Genomic DNA, 18,292 nt, shown 5'->3' on the forward strand with positions numbered 1-18,292 from the left:
ACATAATTCCCAAGAGGGGACCCATTCCAGCAAGGTCAGAGCTGGCTCACACGGTGCTGGAGACACCCAGGATTCAGAGCCACGGCTCCAGTCCACCCAGAGCCCACAGGGACCTTGGCTGGAAGTGACTCCCATCCTGCAGACAAACGGCTTCTCAGCCTCTGGGTTTCAGGAATCATACATGAGATGAAGCAGCGAGTGCCCCCTCACTATGCTCTTTTATCCAAGAACGTGTCGGAAGTGGAGCTGTGCGGGTTTTTTCCTGGTAGCGACTAGTGTGTCCGTTGCCGCCTCTCCCCTTGAATTCTCACTTGGACTAATAGTTATTTACCGTCAAGGAGAAAAAAACCAAAAAACCTGGTTACTGTTACCTGCTCTGAAATTAGAGGTATGAAACTGAAAAAAAAAGATTTTTTAATAAGTTCACGCAACATAAAACGAACCATTCAGACGTGAACACTTAACTGGCATTCCGTACGTTCCTGGTGTTGTGCAAACACCACCACCTCTGTCTAGGGTCCAGATCATTTTCATCACCCTGGTAGGAACCCCTGTGCCCATTAACAGTCACTGCCAAACTCCTCCCTCCTGCCCCTGACCACCACCGATCTGCCTTCTGTCTCTAAGGATTGGCCTATTCTGGATATTTCATTTAAGTGGCCTGTTGTGTATGGCTTCTTTCACTTGGCATCGTGTTTTCAAGGTTCAGCCTTGCATCAGCAAGAAAATAAGCATTTGTGTTGACACTTTCTGTCCCCTTTGCTTTTCCTAGTGGCCATGCAGCAGCCCACCACCTGGCACACGACAGCCGTGGAGGACTTTGCCAGCTTCCAGCGCAAGTGGTTTGAGGTGGCCTTTGTGGCTGAAGAGCTCTTGCACTCCGAGATTCCTGCTTTCCTCTTGCCCTGGCTGCCCAGCCGGCCAGCCTCCTATGCAAGCAGGCACAGCTCCTTCAGCCGCAGCTTTGGAGGGCGGAGCCAGGCAGCTGCGCTTTTAGGTAGATGCTCGGCCCAGTTGGGGCCTGGGGATGCGCTGGTGGGTGGCTGAGGGAGAGGGTCAGTCAGCCAAGGGGACAGCACCACGTGGACCAGGATTAGAGTCACTGGGCCTTTTATACTGGTACTCTGTCCGCACGGTGGGCTCCTGTTAGAGCTCCCACTGACTGAGTGGGTCAAGCTCATTATTGTCCCAACCAATAAACAAGTGTCCAAGAGCTCTCAAATCAGGGCACAGTGCTAAACCTGCCAAATAGGAGAGAATAGACAATGGGGCTACTTTTCCCAAGAAGCACCCATACTACAGGGGTTGTGAACTGGTGCTCACTGCTGGTTTAGTACCTGCCAGAAGCCTTCCTGGGACCTTAGTGTCCTAGGATGTCAGAAGAGGAAGGAATCTCAGAGGTTGTCCATTCCAAACACTGAGGCTGAGCGTGAATCTTCTCTCTGCCCTTCCTCCCCAAATGTGCTCACCACATTAAGGGATGTAAACTAGGAGTCTTCCCTCCTTTCCTCGGTTCCTGCAGCTCCAAGATAGGGGTACCCACCCACTTATTAAATGATGGTGACCTCTGGTAAGAAATTGGACCTCTGCTCTCAAGGACTGGACTGATGGGTTGGGCTGTAAATGTCTTTAGGCAATGCATGCTCTAGGTAAAGTGTCATGAGATTCAACTCAATGGCAGGTTGGAGAGATCCTAAAAACCCTCTAGAAGGAAGGAAGGAAATGTAACATAGACCAAAGTCCAAAGAAATTCCACCTTCTACTTAGTTTGCCTGGAAATGCCCAGCTCATTGGAATTCTTACGTAGCTGGTAGAATGGAAATGTTAATAGTCATCACAGTTTCCAGATCCTCAGATTCACTTGGATCCAGATGTGGCTTTGAACCTCACCCCAGCATGCCCAGCACTGTGTGTGAGAACTGAGGGGGGCATGGAGAAGACAAAACTGAAGAGAGTGGCTCCTCTTTCCCCCAGGTAGTCACGACTTACCCTCTTCCTTGTATTGCATTTCTAACTCTGTCCCTCCTTGAAGTCTTTTGGAAACAAAGAGGCCACCTACTCCGTACCTGCTAGTTACCAGTAGCACACACACACCCCACCACCACCACCCAGTGTGACAAAATATCTCCTGACGTTGCCCAATGTCCCCACTTACTCCTGGGTTAGAGTTACTGCTTCTGGAAAACACCTAGGAACTGTCCCCTTTGCGTCATCATCCTGGTTCTGGAGGCTATCTTGACAGTTTCTGCGTGAACATCCTCATTTCCAAAGTCTCCTCCTTCAGCAGGCTGGCAGAACCCTCTCTTGTCCGCAAGAGTCCTAAGCTCGAGGTGAGATTCAAATCGTTTGAGTTTAGCTCTGGTTCTTAGACACATCAGAAAAATTGCACTTAAAGAGGAGCAGCATATGGAAAAATAAGTCATCTGTTCAAAACAGAGGGAGAGTAAGGGAGAAGAGAGGATTTATGTCTTTAGCAGGTAGTTTATTAAGCAGATGTCTTTCCCCTGGGGTTTGCACATGGTGTTAGGGTGTCGGCATTGATTCTGAAACCGGACAGAATCTCGCATGTCTGCATATTTTCTTGAAGCTATCCTTTTATTAGCTTTCCAGTGGCTCCCATGATTGTAGTAGAATTTCACTCATCCGCTTCTTTTCCCATCACCCCTCGCACAGGAAGTGGGTTTCTTATCCTTTTAAACCCGGCACAGCATTATCACTGCTCATTCTGTCCAGCAGCATCCCTCAGACCTCTGTATTAGGATATGAGCTACTTCTTCCCAGCCTTTTTTTTTTTTTCAGGTTAGAATGTAGACTTTTGCTGTGTCATTTACTGAAGTGAGAAAGAGGAGTTAGTTGTCTTTGAATTGGACTGTCCCCGGTGTTGGGTTTTTTTTTTTTTTTTTTTTTTTGCCTCAGACATGATTTATAGGGGAAAGAAGGCCTGTGTATCATTTATGACCTGCTCCCCTTTCTGTTTGTTTCAACGTGTTCCTTTTTAAACATTTCAGATTCTCAATTGGACATCTGTTTTTCTCAGCAGAAAGCTGTTTTAATATTCCTGACGGGTGCCACACCATCCTGTCTGCCCTGGCCTGTGGTGACTCCTACTTCTTCACTCATGTCATCCTGTGTCACTGAGCTGTGAAGCTGCAGGGGCATCTGAGATCCAGGGAGAAGCAGCACCGCATCCCTTAAGCCCACTCACACACCTTTGACTTCTTAGCCTTTTTTTTTTTATCTAATTTATTTCTATTTTATTTTATTTTAAAGATTTTATTTATTTGACAGAGAGAGACACAGCGAGAGAGGGAACGCAAGCAGGGGGAGTGGGAGAGGGAGAAGCAGGCTTCCCGTGGAGCAGGGAGCCCGATGCGGGGCTCGGTCCCAGGACCCCGGGATCATGACCTGAGCTGAAGACAGGCGCTTAACGACTGAGCCACCCAGGTGCCCCTCAGCCTTTTTTTTTTTTTTTAAGATTTTATTTATTTGACAGAGAGTATAAGCAGGCGGAGTGGCAGGCAGAGGGAGAGGGAGAAGCAGGCTCATTTTCTTGATCACCCCACTGGATCTCAGATCAGAAGAGGCTGCCAAGCCCCTCGGTCCAGACCCTGACACGTGAGCAGTTTCCATCCCCACTCCTCATAAGTGGGGAGCCAGCTGCTTTTTGAAAGTTCCCCCCAACAGGGCACTCACTCCTGCGACTACTCTGCCCGTTGCTCGGCAGCTCTGGTTGTGTGTTGATCTCTGGGGCCCTACCTGAGACTGCAGTCTCTTCTCCTCCAGTGGCACTGATCCCCTCCCCAGGTCATTGTTAGCACCCTCACTGTGACCCGGGTGAAGGACCCTCAGCCGGCTCCTCCTCTGGGTTTGCCCCTATTTACTGGGATTCACTTTATCTCCCTGTCCCAGCATGAGTAAGTCTGTTCTTATGTGGCTAAGGAGTGATTCAGAGAACTCGCCACCAAAAGCTGCAGCTCAGCTGGGGCTCACATCTTTGTCAACATCGGTAGCCTGCTGGCCGTGTCCATTCTGTTAAATCTCACCCCGAAAGTAGTAAAAGCCAGTGGTCTCTTGAGCCTGTAAGCACTTGGCTGAACAGGACACTTCCTTGGGCTTCCTCAGACCGGCCTGTTCTGAACTGAATACGCCAGATGGGAGAGAAGAGATGGGCGAGGTCACTGCTGGTGTTTATTGAGTGCCCTTTGTTTTGTGACCCGGGCTTTCCCTGCCACCCTGGGGAGGAATACACTGTCCAAGACCAGAAAGCAAAGCTTTCTTCCTTTGACTGGGGCTATTAAGTAAAAGGCTACTGTGGTTGGGCCATGAATCAGGAACACAAGGCAGGGACAGAAACTAGTTCTCATGAGACTTTTAGCATCGGAGCCACCATATTCTTTAGCCTGAAGTGTCCCAGGCAGCTGAGCCGTGTCCATGAGAGTCATGGACAGGCCTCGGATGGAGCATTGGTGAGCTTGTAGCTTAAATGGGGGAGGAAGGAATAACAGGAGAGTTGCAAGTGGGGTGGCTAAAGGAGAAGGCAAGAGGGGTGAGTCTGCAACCTCCTGGCAGCCATGTTTTCCTTGATCCTCACCCCTCCTGGAAGCAGCTGGGTGGGCACCATCTCAGCTTGCAAATGAGGAACTAAACCAGGAGAGCTGAAGCAGTGCCCTCAGGGGCACCTGGCTAAATGGCAGAACGTAGATCTTCCAACTCCAGAGGAAGAACGTTTCCCATTTTGCACACTCTGGTTTTGAGAGCGTGATGAGCTATATATCCAGCAGCTGAATATCAGTCCGCCCGGGGCCATCGGCGTCCTAGCTGTGGCTCCACTACCTCTCCCAACAGAGGTTCATTAAAATCGCTGACTCAAGGGCCGTTTTATCCTTGTCAGTGATAAAAGCCACTCAGGGCTTCTACCTGCAAAACCCAGAACTAAGCTGATGGCTTCAGATAAAGAGGATACCTTTGGATTCATGGGGGCCGGGAGATGAGGAGCTGATAATAGTTTGTAGAAACCCTACGTCTGGCACTGCCCAGTCAGGCAGAGCAGAGCCCTGATCTTTCCGTTACTTCTGAGCCTCTTTCAGGCCTTTAGTCTGGTCGGGAACTGTCAACGGCCCTTGACCCATCCTTAAAACATCCCTATCTTGGGTTGAATAGGATTTCTGAGCAGGAGTTCCAGATAGGATGAACTAGTTTGATACCAACCTGGAATCTGAGCAACACACAGTTGATGGAACAGGGTGTTGAGCTTCATTGTGAGGTTTCATTTCTTGAGAAAAGATTCTAGAACTATTGTTTTCCTGGGTTGAAACCAGAAAAGCAAGACTTCCTCCTCACTGTGGTCTGGGCTGTCTGTCCAATGGTGTCCCTTTGTGGGTCACTGGAGGGGGAAGATCTGGGGTTCAGCCTGGCTGAGGTTCCGACTCTGATCTTGGTCAAGGCATTTCTCCTCCATGGGCAGCTGTTTCCTCATCTGTAAATGAAGGAGTTGGTTCCAATTAGGGCGAGGCAAACTATGGCTTAACCAGCCAAATCTGGACGGTATACCATCTGTTTGTTTCTTTTATAATAAACTTTGTTTTTAGAGCACTTTTAGGTTCATAGCAAAATTGAGTAGAAGGTACACAGGGTTTTCATATACTCCCTGCCTGAGCACCTGCACAACCTCCCCCACTATCCACTCCCTGCACCTGAGTGGGGCATTTGTTACCATCAGTGAACCTACATTATTAACAAGGCATCATCCCGGGTCCCTGGTTTACATCCGAGTTCACTCTTGGTGTTGTACATTTTGGGTTCTGACACATGGGTAATGGCGTGTATCCGCCATGATAGTATCACACAGAATAGTTTTACGCCCTAAAAATCCTTCTGGCTTTGTAAGTAAAGTTTTACTAGAACACCGCCTAGCCTATTCATTTACAGACCTCCGGCTGCTAGCGAGCGCACTGTGATGGCAGGGTTGAGTGGCTGAAACAGAGACCACATAGCCTGTAAAACCCAACATATTACTGGGCCCTTTCTAGGAAAAGTTGGCTGACCTCTGGACTAGGTGATTTTCAGGAAGTTTCTGTGATTTTCTAATAGGTGACTGCAGTTTTATATCTGGATGCCTGGTTGTTTGTTCTTGCACCTCATCCCACTCCTTCTCCCTCTCTTTCCTGGGGCCCTTCCAATGTGCTGATGCAGCGGCCACTGTCCCAGAGCAGAGGACCGTGACCCTGGATGTGGACGTGAACAACCGCACAGACCGGCTGGAGTGGTGCAGCTGTTACTATCATGGCAACTTCTCCCTGAATGCGGCCTTTGAGATCAAGCTCCACTGGATGGCCGTGACCGCCGCGGTCCTCTTCGAGATGGTGAGAGCCTCCTCCCTTGTGTCGTGGTCGGAGCCTTGGCTCACCTTGCCAAGGGGCACAGCGGGTGCTTGGTAGAGATTCATGTCCCTTTTTTTCCCCTTTAGTTCAGCCTCCCATTACCTTTCACCTGGACTCTTTGGAATAGCCTTGTAAAAAAATTTAAACAGTAAAAAATTCAAACAGTCGACAAGGAGCTGGATTAGGGTTTCTCAGCCTTGGCACTCTTGACATCTAGGGACAGATAATTCTCCATTGTGGGGGGCTGTCCTGTACATTGTAGGATGTTGGGCAACATCTGTGACCTCTACCCTAAATGCCAGGAGCACACCTGCCTTGTGACAACCAAAAATGTCCCCAGGGAGGAGGAGTATTGCCCCCAATTGAGAATCCCTGGTCCAGAGTAAAAGTAAGTCCCTCTCCCACCCTTACCCTGTTCCTGGGGACTTCCATCTAAAAGCAACCACCCGGATGTGGGTGGGGGTTGGGCTAACTGGGTGATGGGTATTAAGGAGGGCACTTGTGTTGAGCACTGGGTGTTATGTAAGTGGTGAATCACTAAATTCTCCTTTGGAAACCAATATTACACTATATGTTAACTAACTAGAATTTAAATAAAAATTTGAAGAAAAAAATACAGGCGGCCCCCTGGGGCACCTGGCTGGCTCAGTCAGTAGAGCACATGCAACTCTTAATCTCAGGGTTGTGGATTTGAGCCCCATGTTGGGTGTAGAGGTTACTTAAAAATAAAATCTTGGGGTGCCTGGGTGGCTCAGTCGTTAAGCGTCTGCCTTCAGCTCAGGTCATGATCCCGGAGTCCTGGGATCGAGCCCCGCATCGGGCTCCCTGCCCGGCGGGAGGCCTGCTTCTCCCTCTCCCAATCCCCCTGCTGTGTACCCCCTCTCGCTGTGTCTCTCTTTGACAAATAAATAAAATCTTAAAAAATAAATAAATAAAATAAAATCTTAAAAAACATTTTTTAATCATTAAATAAAAGCAGCCACCCTACCACTTTGTTGAATGTACTTCCAGAGATAGTATGTGCACATACAAAGCTTTGTTACCTTTTTTCTTTTTAACAGATATGGTAGCTTGGAATACTGACATTGACACTTGTACAATGGGGGGGTTAGGGATGCCGACTCTCTGTGCAGTGAGAAATCCAAGTAAAGCTTTTGACTTCCCAAAAACTTAACTACGAATAGCCTATTGTTAACCTGAAGCCTTAAAGATTACATAAACAGTCGATTAACACGTATTTTGTATGCTTTTTATTATATACTGTATTCTTACAATAAAGTAAGCTAGAAAGAAGAAAATGTCACTAAGGAAATAATAAGGAAGAGACAATGCATTTACAGTACTCTGTTTATTAAAAAAAAAAACAAAAAAAACAACCCACATGTAAGTGGACTTGTGCATTTCAAACCTGTGTTGTTCAAGGGTCAACTGTATTTGCAATGTGTTTTGTCCTATTACTTATATATCCTCAGTATCAGTATAAATAAGTCTGCCTCATTGTCGTGTTTTTGTTTTTGTTTTGCTTCGTTGTTTTTAAGGGCTACAGAATATTCTGCTATTTGTTTGTATCCTTGTTTACTTAACTAATCCCCCGTCCGTGAACATCACTGCCTTTAACTCTAGCTCTCAACAGGGGTGGGAGGAGTGTGTGATTTTGCCCCCGTAGGCAGGGGGGCATTTGATAATATCTGGAAACATTTTTACTTGGCACAAATGGTGGAAGAGTGCCACTGGCATCTAGCGGGGTGGATACCAGGGATGCTCTGCATCATCCTAGAACGCATCGCATAGGACAGCCTCTACGACAAAGAATTAACCAGCCCAGATGTCACGAGTGCCAAAGCTGAGGAGCCGTCTTTCAATTGGTCTTCTACCTGTCTGTCGTCCTCCTAGTCCGCCGGGCCGGTCTGTCTAATCAGGTCACTTGGTGCTCGCACTGAGAAGCCAGCCCGGCCACCCCCATCCCTGGTCCAGTGTCTGTAGAACAAGCCCTCCTTAGCCAGGCTGTCAAGATCTTCCAGGTGCCTTCTTGAACCATCTTTGCAGTCTGCCACTCCTTTGATACACTCTCCCCTTTGACCTAGAAGAATGTTTTTCTGTGGCTTTAACAGAGTCCTGCTCTCCTCCCACACTGGTGCAAGCATCCCATCGCCTTGCTGAGAGCAGCCAGAAGGTTCAGAAAGACTTTACAGAAAGCTAGGAGATGACCAAAAAGAGTGAGCACAGCATCTGCTGGCAGTGTATCGTTTTTCTATCCAGGGCTCAGAGGCCTAATTTTGTCCCACAAGGCATGATATCCCGGGGAAGAGATTTGTCTGCGTTTCCGTCTGCCCAGCCCCAGTCTGCCTCTGCATGGCATTAGCACCCCTGTGGACCCCTACCCTGGAACACTGGAGCGTTCTCAAGGTCCAGATCAAAATGATGCCCAGCAGGACACCTGGGTGGCTCATTGGGTTATGCGTCTGACTCTTGATCTTGACTCAGATCTCGATCTCACAGTTGTTGAGTTCAAGCCCTGCATTGTGGTCCACGCTGGGCATGGAGCCTACTTAAAAAAAAAAAAGACAAGACACCCAGCCGCCTCTCCAGCTCAGCTTACAGAGGACACTGGCTCTGCCCCAGCCAGTCAACACTGGGATAACCACTCCCTCCAGCCAGAACTAACCCTCTGACCCAGTAGACTAAGCCTTCTACTTGGAAGCCCTACCTACCAGATAATCCTATCTCAAACAACACAACCATAACATTCATAGATGCACACATATAGTCACAGTTTGGCAGGAAAAAGAGTATTTATCTCCCTGGGGGGAATATAGCAACTGTCTTTTCAAAGTACACTTTTCACACCAATTCATGTAAAACCCATGAAAGCTGCTAATCCCTTTATCATTACAGTTTTGACCCTTGAACAACACGGGTTTGAACTGCATGGGTCCGCTTATACATGGATTTTTAAAATATATATAAATACAGTACTGTAAATGTATTTTTTCTTCCTTATGATTTTCTTAATAATGTTTTCTTTTCTCTAGCTTACTTTATTGTAAACCTACAGTACATAATACTCATAACATACAAATATGTGTTAATTAGCTGTGTATCTTCTTGGTGAGGCTTCTGGTCAACAGTAAGCTATTAGTAGTTAAGTTTTGGGGGAGTCAAAAGTATACTCAGATTTTTGACTGCATAGGGTGTTGGTGCCCCTAACTCCTGTGTTCAAGGGTCAACGGTATTTTGTTAAGTTTTTAGAAATCTCTAGTGTAGATTAATTATTATTTTAAGGTAGTGTCCAAATTTGTTATAAATCACATTTGATTATGTAATTTTATATTATGTAATATTTATTATATTAAAATATGACATTTTAAAATTTACATAAAATAAAAAGAGCCTTAGAAATTATTTTGGGCAGGGCCACATGGCTGGCTCAGTCGGTAGAGCACGCGACTCTAGATCTCGAGGTTGTGCGTTTGGGCCCTGTGTTGGGTATAGAGATTACTTAAAAATAAAATCTTTAAGAAAAAAGAAAGAAAGAAAAATTATTTTGGTCAAACAGAGATCTTGGTTTTTATTGTTGATGTATTGTTGTTATGAGTGTTTCTGGGAAAAAAAAGCTAAGAGCGGTCCCCCTCAATTTTTAACGTAATCATATTGGTTTAAGTCATGTTGTGGCTCAAACTAATATATGTATATATATAAATATATATTTTAAGATTTTATTTATTTGAGAGAGAGAGAGGGAGCACGAGCAGGGGAGGGGCAGAGGGAGAATCATACTCTCCGCCGAGCAGGAAGCCCGACTTGGGACTTAATCCCAGGACCCTGGGACATGACCTGAGCCAAAGGCAGATGCTTAACCGACTGAGCCACCCAGGCGTCCCTTGAAATAACATTTGACACAAATCTCATCTGTATGCCAGAGCCACATGCATCAGTTTTGTTTTTTTAATATACGTAGTTTTCTGGTTCAAAAAGTATCTTTTTTTTTTTTTTTTTTTTTTTTTTTTTTTTAAAGATTTTATTTATTTATTTGAGAGAGAGAGAATGAGAGATAGAGAGCACGAGAGGGAAGAGGGTCAGAGGGAGAAGCAGACTCCCTGCCGAGCAGGGAGCCCGATGCGGGACTCGATCCCGGGACTCCAGGACCATGACCTGAGCCGAAGGCAGTCGCTTAACCAACTGAGCCACCCAGGCGCCCCTGGTTCAAAAAGTATCTTAAGACGTAGAAAATCGCCACTGTTCCCTAAGGAAATGGTACTGGTGGGGAGGTTTGTTTTGCTGCCCCGGTTAACTTTCGTTCGGGGTCTTCAGACAGACAGCTTTTGGGAGTTTGCTGGGGAGAGGCTCTCATTCTGCCAGGTCAGGGCTTATCGCTTTTGGCCAGAGGCCCCCACTGTCATCTTGCACCCTGCATCACGTCCCTTCCAGCCAGCCTGAGTAGATTGTTTTCCTATTTGATACTTTGGGCTTCGTAAATTTTTGATGAAAGACAAATTTAGAAGGACTTAACTTATATCCTGTGACCTTCCACCAACATCCTATAGAATGAGAAGGCTCTTTAGGAGGCGCGAAATAGCTCTCTCCAGTCGCTTCCTTCCAGCAGAAACCATGGAGTTGCAGCAGCTCGGGCCGGGAGGAGGAGCTGTGTGCTGAACTCACGGTTCCTCACGGGTTTGTCGGCCTAGAACCCGTTTGGAGCCAGTGAACACGAATAAGTGAACACACCAATCAATACGTAAGCCGCCACGGTGGCCGCTTCGCTCCTGGGGAAGTACTTTCTCTTGTCTGAGTTCACTCGGAGGTGACACTGTTTCTGTGCTTTCCACCAGGTCCAAGGTTGGCATCGCAAAGCCACTTCCTGCGGCTTTTTGTTGGTCCCCGTTCTGGAGGGTCCCTTTGCGCTGCCCAGTTACCTGTATGGCGATCCGCTCCGAGCCCAGCTCTTCATCCCACTCAACACCAGCTGTCTGCTCAAGGAGGGCAGTGAGCACCTGTTTGATAGTAAGAGACACTCCCCTCTGGACGTTCTGTCTCCAGGAGTAAGACCCCTCCCCCAGGGCCACCTCTCTGGGCATCAAATCCAGGCAGGCTAGTGCACAGAGGGAGCCTTTGGACAAGGGGGCCAAAAAGATCTGGGTTTCATGCTGGTTCTTCACTTAGTGGCCAGGTAACCCTGGACAAGTCACTTACCGTCCTAAATTCCTTATTCCTCAAATGAGAGCACATAAAGTTTAATGCTGCCTTGCCAACTTGGGAAGACCCTCGGGAGGCCTGGAGCAGATGGTGGGTGGGAGAGGGTGTGATACACTGTAAATCACGAGCGGCACTGGTATTCTCCCCGCACTCTCCTTTCCGTGCTCCAGCCTAACTGGCTTTGGGGTTGGGAATTTGAACCTTATGGGAGGCTTGAATCTGCTGTTTCATGCCAACAGGCTAAAAAAAGGGAGGCATTGACTACAACCAGGTTACAGCGTCCTATTGTGCAAAGCTGTAGCGTGTAAGCACCTGGAACGCGCGTGTGGCTCGAGTCCTGCATCTCAAGGCAGACAGAGCAGGAGGGGGCTCAGAGGAAGACAGCAGGACCCTGATCACAGCCCTTTCCCTGGTACAGGGTTGTCTGTCTGGGGAGCAGACAGTGGGCAGGGCTGCCCTGCTGCTCCACCCTGGCCCAGCAGATCTCTGAGGGCAGGTGTAGGACAGATTGAAAGACAAGTCTTCACACAGCACAAAACTTTCTACCACCAATTAATTGCTCATTTCGATGAACATATAAATAGCTCCTACAGAGCTGTCGGTGAGCTCACAAATGACCTTTTCAAATGACCTTTTTACAACCGAAAATTTAGAATTGCTGCCGATACGTCAGCAGCCCTTTCGTTTCTCAGATATAGAAATTATAAATGTGAAAGGAAGAACTTTTGGTGTGAGGGAGATGGTTTCTTCCCGTGCCCGTGTAAGTCTGTGTCATGGTGGGTAGAAGAGAAGCAGCCCAGGGGGTGAGAGGTCTCGCTAGGTCAGAGAGGCCACACTAAGCCTTCCCGCACTTCTCCTGTGACAGGCTGCCCCGGTGGTACAAACAGCTTGTGCTCCAGAGGCCCATCTGTATATTCTTTGTTTATGTCTCAGAAGACATTTTTATATAGACACAGTGTTTTCTGTGATGGTTGGGGTTCGAGGCAGGCCCCACAGAGCCACCAGAGGCCATAGATCCCATGCTCCATAGAGCTGACAAAGTGCTCTTCACACACACACACACACACACACACACACACACACACACACACACACACACACACACACACACACACACACACACACACACACACACACACACACACACACACACACACACACACACACACACACACACACACACACACACACACACACACACACACACACACCCCTTCTCGTTCTTCTCATTTAACCTCACGGTGGCTGACAGAAGACCACTGCAGTTCTGCAGTGCCACATGATTATATTTGTATCTGATGATTTCCGGCCAGGCAACCGCCTCACACTGCTGTTTTTAATATGCTCGGGAGACACTTCCCCCACAGCAGCCAGACTCTTCTGGGGGTTTTCCACCTTCACTGTCACTGCACAGGATTGCTGGCAGGGCTGGCATTGGAGGACATTTTTATATGAGCTGCTGGTTTTCCCTGCCTGGTGTAACCCGGGCTTCAAGACCAGCAGCCTCTGTTGGTTGCCATGGTTACAGCTGAAGAAAGGAGTCCTAGTTTAAAGGAATAAGGGCTTGACTCTAAAAATCAATTTTCTTGGTCCTGTGCTGCTTCTCTTCCTGTTACCTCCCCTTCCGATGACAGTGGATTCAAAAGCTTAAAAATCTGACAAGGGATCTGCTGTGTGTGTTTTTACCTACTAAAGCCAAAGTCTTTTTTCTTGTTGGCTCTTTGGTTGCCGAGAGCCCTCAAACGTGTTCTAGATAGAAAATGCCAAGTGTAGAGAGAGTAGAGAGCCCCTGTTCTTCAGGATGTCTTGTGCACTTGCTCCTCCAGCCCTCAGCATCTCAGTCCCCAAGAGCAGCGCTGGCCGGTTGCCTGTTGCCGAGCGACAGCCTGCCTCAGCCCTCCACCTCCTTGTCAGCTGTGGGTCCTCACACCAGCGCCGCAGAAGGAGCGAGGCTGGAGCCATGATGTGGGCGATGGGAGGAGGCACTCGTCTGCTCCCCTGCCCTCCCCAGCCCGTCACTTTTCCAAAAATAGTGTTTATATTTATTTGCTTCGATTTCCCCACCCCTAAGATGGAGCTTGTACTGTTTTCTTTCCTTGTAGGGAAATGGAGGATGGGTAATAAATTTTTTCTTCTTTTCTCCTTAGAAGCAGATAACATGCATTTAAAGCTTATCTTTTTGTTTGTATTTTAATATCATGTTCCTTTCCACTTTTGGCATAGGAAGTCATTAGAATGAGTCTTACCTCGAGTTCTGGTAGCTCACACTGGTTGCTGAGGGCTCCAAATCAGTGCCTTTCTAGACTCTGATAGAGCTTCAGGGAAGGGGTGGTGAGAACGCACCTTTGTTCCTTGGGGCGGCGGCTGGTCTCTCAAAAGTAGGTAGTGTGGAAAGCCGCACTTAAGCTCAAGGGGAAGAATGGCCCAGAAAAGTGAAGGGTAGAGAAGGCCAGACCCAGGGAGATTTACAAACCTTGGGATCACACCCTGGCATTTATTTTTTCTCTTTTCAGGCTTCGAACCGGAAACATACTGGGATCGAATGCACCTTTTCCAGGAAGCCATTGCACACAGGTTTGTCCCTTAGCAAGAGGGCATCATGGGAGGGTGTCGGTGACTGTCGTGAGCATCAGTCACCAAACCAAACCCAGTTTATTTCATTTCTGGGGAAGCGGATCTAGTTCGCCAAAGAGTGACTCGCTGCCGGTACCCCGCAGGACCCTTCGCCTTGGTTTCAGAGATAGGCATTAGCCCTCCAGTCCCTGTAGCTGTTGTTTCCAGACCACATTACCTTCTTCCAGTTGAGGGGAAAGCACAGAGCTCCCTCCTTAATCTCCAACTAGACCTTTAGCCAAGCTGTCCAGGAGATGACATGAGATGAAAAACTAAACGCTTCAAGAGCCCCTTGACACATGCTGAGAAGATAATGGGGGTTAAAAAGCAATCGATAAGTCCGTAGGTACTTACAGGCACTAGAATATATGCCAGGGAGGGTCTCCCCTGGGCTTAGCTGCCTACCCCTCAGGCCAGTCCAGCTTTGTCTCTAGAACACACCACGCAGTGTTCATTTGCTGCTTCGTGTTAATAATGGCAGAAGCAAGTCCTTCGTTCCCACTTCCATAATCCTCTCGTGGCACTGTCTGCAGTGTCCTGCCATCTCCTCATTCAAGTGTATTCAGCTGTTACCACCCCACATCGCATCCCGCTCCCGCCTCCGGCCCACCACAGTCTGGCTTCTTCCTTCCAGTAGGAGGGGGTGCCAACTGGGGGCAGAAGGTGGGGAGTGCAGTGGGTTGGTGGCAAAGGGCGCCGATCTGGGAAGCAGACAGGCCTGGCTTACCTCTGCTTCCACCAGCATGCGGCTGAGGAACCATGAGCAAGTTCTGGAACTGCTTCACCTTTGTTTTCTCACCACTCACTGGGTTGTTGGGAGGGTTCTCTGGAGTTCCTGGCACCCAGGAAGCCCTGGGTAGGCAGGGGGTATCATTAGGAAGACCCCAGCCAACTAATGAGTTATAAGCAGGTCTGACGCTTCCCTTGGATATCATTGGGTGGTGATTGGGTTTTGCTGGCTAGATGTTACACGGGATGTGGCCTTTCGATTTCTTCATGTCTTCTGTCCCATCCCCATGAATCACTGCGTGGACTCTGCTGCATGTCCCTGCACCTAAACCTGCGCTCTCTTCCCCACCTAGACCCACCAAACTCACCTATATCTCCCCCCACACACATTCTCCTCTAACCCCCCACCCCCTTGTCCACCTGTTAGCCTTGCTCCACCACAGATTCCCAGGTCCCTCCTTCCCTTTTTCCCAACACACTCTGTCCATCTTTTACCCTAATCTAGGGGCCCCTGGAGGGCAAGGGTATGCATTTTTCTCATTTTTGTTTCCCTTTACAGCACCCAGCAAAGTGCCTTGCCCAGAGTAGCTTTTGCACAGAATGGAACTCCAGGTGGAATGTGGCTCTGAAATGAAACATTAGCCCACCCATAAGGTTCATCTCTGAAAGAGAAACTAGTCCAATAAATAAAATCTTTTAAAAAAAGAAGAAGAAGAAACTGGTCCAGCCTCCCTGGGTCCCCCTGCTGTGGCTCCCCAGCTCCTCCTTCACATTTACCTGGTGGGATGGGTGCCCCCCACCCCCACCCTCGCTGTAGTCCTGGCTCGAGTGCTCCCCAAGTAGACAGTGAGGGGGGCCAAGCACCGTGGGGTTCAATTGCCATTTTAAAATTAAAGGTCTTCCCTGATGACCTAAGGAAGAAATGAGGCAAGAATCTGGTCAGGCTGATCCATGCTGAGTAAATAAACAGCCTTGGTTGAAAAGTAAAGGGGAAGGAAGGCAAAATCCAGAGCCATTCCTACACATGGTAGAATCAGCCTATAGATGATGGGGCTTGCTGTGCACGTTAACTGATCCATGTAACTTGCCTTGACTTCATGTGTTCTCTGATAAATAATTATTGAAAGCCAGTGTGAAGCTGGCGGCTTGTACAGAGGACGCAACACAAGGAGACAGGTGTTTTACCTCCTTTAGTTCTGCCGACATCACTGCCTTCATTACATAAACCTTTCAGACTCGGGGCGGGAGCCACATCTGTTAACACGTCCTTTTCAGCACTTAGCAGGTAGAGCTGTAATAAATGTATATGATGGAAATAGAAAAACCCGGAATAGAACAAACCATAGATGAGAAGCAGAATCGAGTAAGTCATAGATGAAAAGTGGCTCCTCCTGCCCATTTCCGGAATGGAACAGCGAAGCCGAGAGCCCCTGACTCAGTTCCTCATTTTTAAGAAGAGGATTTCAATTAAGATAATTCATTCCATTTCAATTCGTAGCCTTTTTTGAGAACCTACTATGTGCCTAGCTGGGAGAACCTAAGGGAAAGAGGTGTGGCTAAGGTGAATTAAGATAAGCACCTTCCCCTTCTCGTTATATGGATGGGCATCCAGCACTGTGTCAGACCCAATGTGGATTCCAGGGAGAGGCAGAGAAGAGGTGCGGGAGGGGGACAGGGCGTCGGTCCCCGGAGGGATGGTCTGACTGGACAGCTGGGGGGCATGCAGGGGGAGGGATGGAGGGCAGCTGGTGAGAGGGTTCTCAGCCACCTGGAGATGACTGGAGGCCTGGCAGGAGGAGGTCTGGTGAGGGCGAAAACGAGCCCCCTGAATGTTCCGTCTTGAAAGAGATCTTCCCAGGTCCCTGTAGCTTGGGCTGTCAGAAAGTCGTCTTGGCCTCATTTGCTCCCCCTGTCCCTTTAGCTACGGAGGCCCTAATCTGTGTGTCTTCTTGTCCTTAGGTTTGGGTTTGTGCAAGATAAATATTCCGCCTCTGCTTTTAACTTCCCTGCCGAGAACAAGCCTCAGTACATCCACGTTACAGGTGAGACACTCCAGGCGAAACGTGGGGCAGGTGGGTCCCAGCAGCGGGAGCCTGTGCACGGGGGCTCCTCCCCTTCACTGAGCCTGTGTCTGCCAAGCCCCTGCAGCCGCCTGGGGAGGGGGCGCCCTCCTGGTGGTGGTGACACAGGGCCTCCCCTTGCTCCTCAGGAACAGTGTTCCTGCAGCTGCCCTACTCCAGGCGCAAGTTCTCGGGGCAGCGGCGGCGGCGGAACTCCACGAGCTCCACCAGCCAGAGCATGTTCTGCGAGGAGCGGGTTGGCTACAACTGGGCCTACAACACCATGCTGACCAAGACGTGGCGCTCTAGCGCCACGGGGGATGAGAAGTTCGCTGATCGGCTGCTCAGGGATTTCACAGACTTCTGCATCAACCGCGATAACCGGCTGGTCACGTTCTGGACGAGCTGCCTGGAGAAGATGCATGCCAGCGCCCCGTGAGGGCAGGCCGCGCCGGGGTCCAAGCGCAGGGAGGGTTCGGCTCTTGCTGACCGTGTCCAGTAGGGGCAGGTGGGCTCTGGGTGGCAGGTGGCAGTGCCCCTGCCAGTGAGTGGGGGCCATTGCTGCTGCTGCTCCCCCCCGCACCACCCCCCACAAAATGTTCTTCCCCTTGAGGAGAAAGACTCAGGAAGAAACGAGCGCTGAGAGCAGGTGGGAGGCCCAGAAGATCGGTGGGAGGACCTCAGTACTGGGGAGGGGGGCAAGCAGCCCCCATGAATGTCCTTGGCGAGGGGGTGGCTCCTGGGAGCATCCTTTCCCTCCGCCAGCTGTGGGCTTTTCGGAGCCGTCTGCCACTTCCCGCCCGAAAGTGTGCACAGGATGTAAGATAATTTTGTGAAATAGTGTACCATAGGCTCACACCAACTGTATATACCTGTACATATCAGAAGCAGGAATAAAGTGCCACATGCAGCATCTCTGGGCCTCCTCTGGTTCCTGGCAGCAGCGGTCCCATCCTCGGCTGGGCAGTCGGGCCCCATCGCCGGGGACATAGTGGCAAATGAGGCAGCCACAGAAGGTGAGGAGGACTGCAGAATTCACTGTCTTGGAGAGTCTGGCTGTGGATTTTCTGAAAGATGTCTTTTCACAGGCCCTTGGGCAAGAGCAAAATAGTTTCTTTCAGACCTGGTGAGCAGAGCAGATAGTACCACACACAACCACAGGCTTGTGCTGGCAGAGTGAATCTTGCTAAGTGGGTGAGCCCAGGTGTGGCACGCGGATGTCATGGCATTTAAAAAAGTAAAAGGAAGTCTCTATTGACTCCAAGGTTTAGAACCCACTTCTTAAAGGGATAAGATTCAGCATGGTGCCTCAACCTT

General features: G+C 49.1%; 1 protein-coding gene across 8 annotated transcripts in view; it reads left to right on the plus strand.

The window, feature by feature from the left end:
* The window catches only part of DEPDC5 (DEP domain containing 5, GATOR1 subcomplex subunit), a 122,784-nt gene extending 104,793 nt beyond the window's left edge, over positions 1–17,991 (plus strand). For 4 of the 8 annotated variants that reach the window (XM_027576287.1, XM_027576286.1, XM_027576292.1 and 1 more), the window contains 6 exons: positions 773–997; positions 6,193–6,362; positions 11,210–11,381; positions 14,087–14,147; positions 16,875–16,957; positions 17,125–17,883. In XM_027576287.1, coding sequence (XP_027432088.1) covers positions 773–997; positions 6,193–6,362; positions 11,210–11,381; positions 14,087–14,147; positions 16,875–16,957; positions 17,125–17,414 — 1,001 coding nt within the window. In that variant the 3' untranslated portion in view covers positions 17,415–17,883. Of the gene's footprint in view, positions 1–772; positions 998–6,192; positions 6,363–11,209; positions 11,382–14,086; positions 14,148–16,874; positions 16,958–17,124 lie in introns of all 8 variants that reach the window. The other 4 variants (XM_027576289.1, XM_027576294.1, XM_027576288.1 and 1 more) reach the window with 3 other exon arrangements.
* Positions 17,992–18,292: the final 301 nt, after the last annotated feature.

Source organism: Zalophus californianus, chromosome 14 (assembly GCF_009762305.2).
Source record: "Zalophus californianus isolate mZalCal1 chromosome 14, mZalCal1.pri.v2, whole genome shotgun sequence".
Classification (NCBI taxonomy): domain Eukaryota; kingdom Metazoa; phylum Chordata; class Mammalia; order Carnivora; family Otariidae; genus Zalophus; species Zalophus californianus.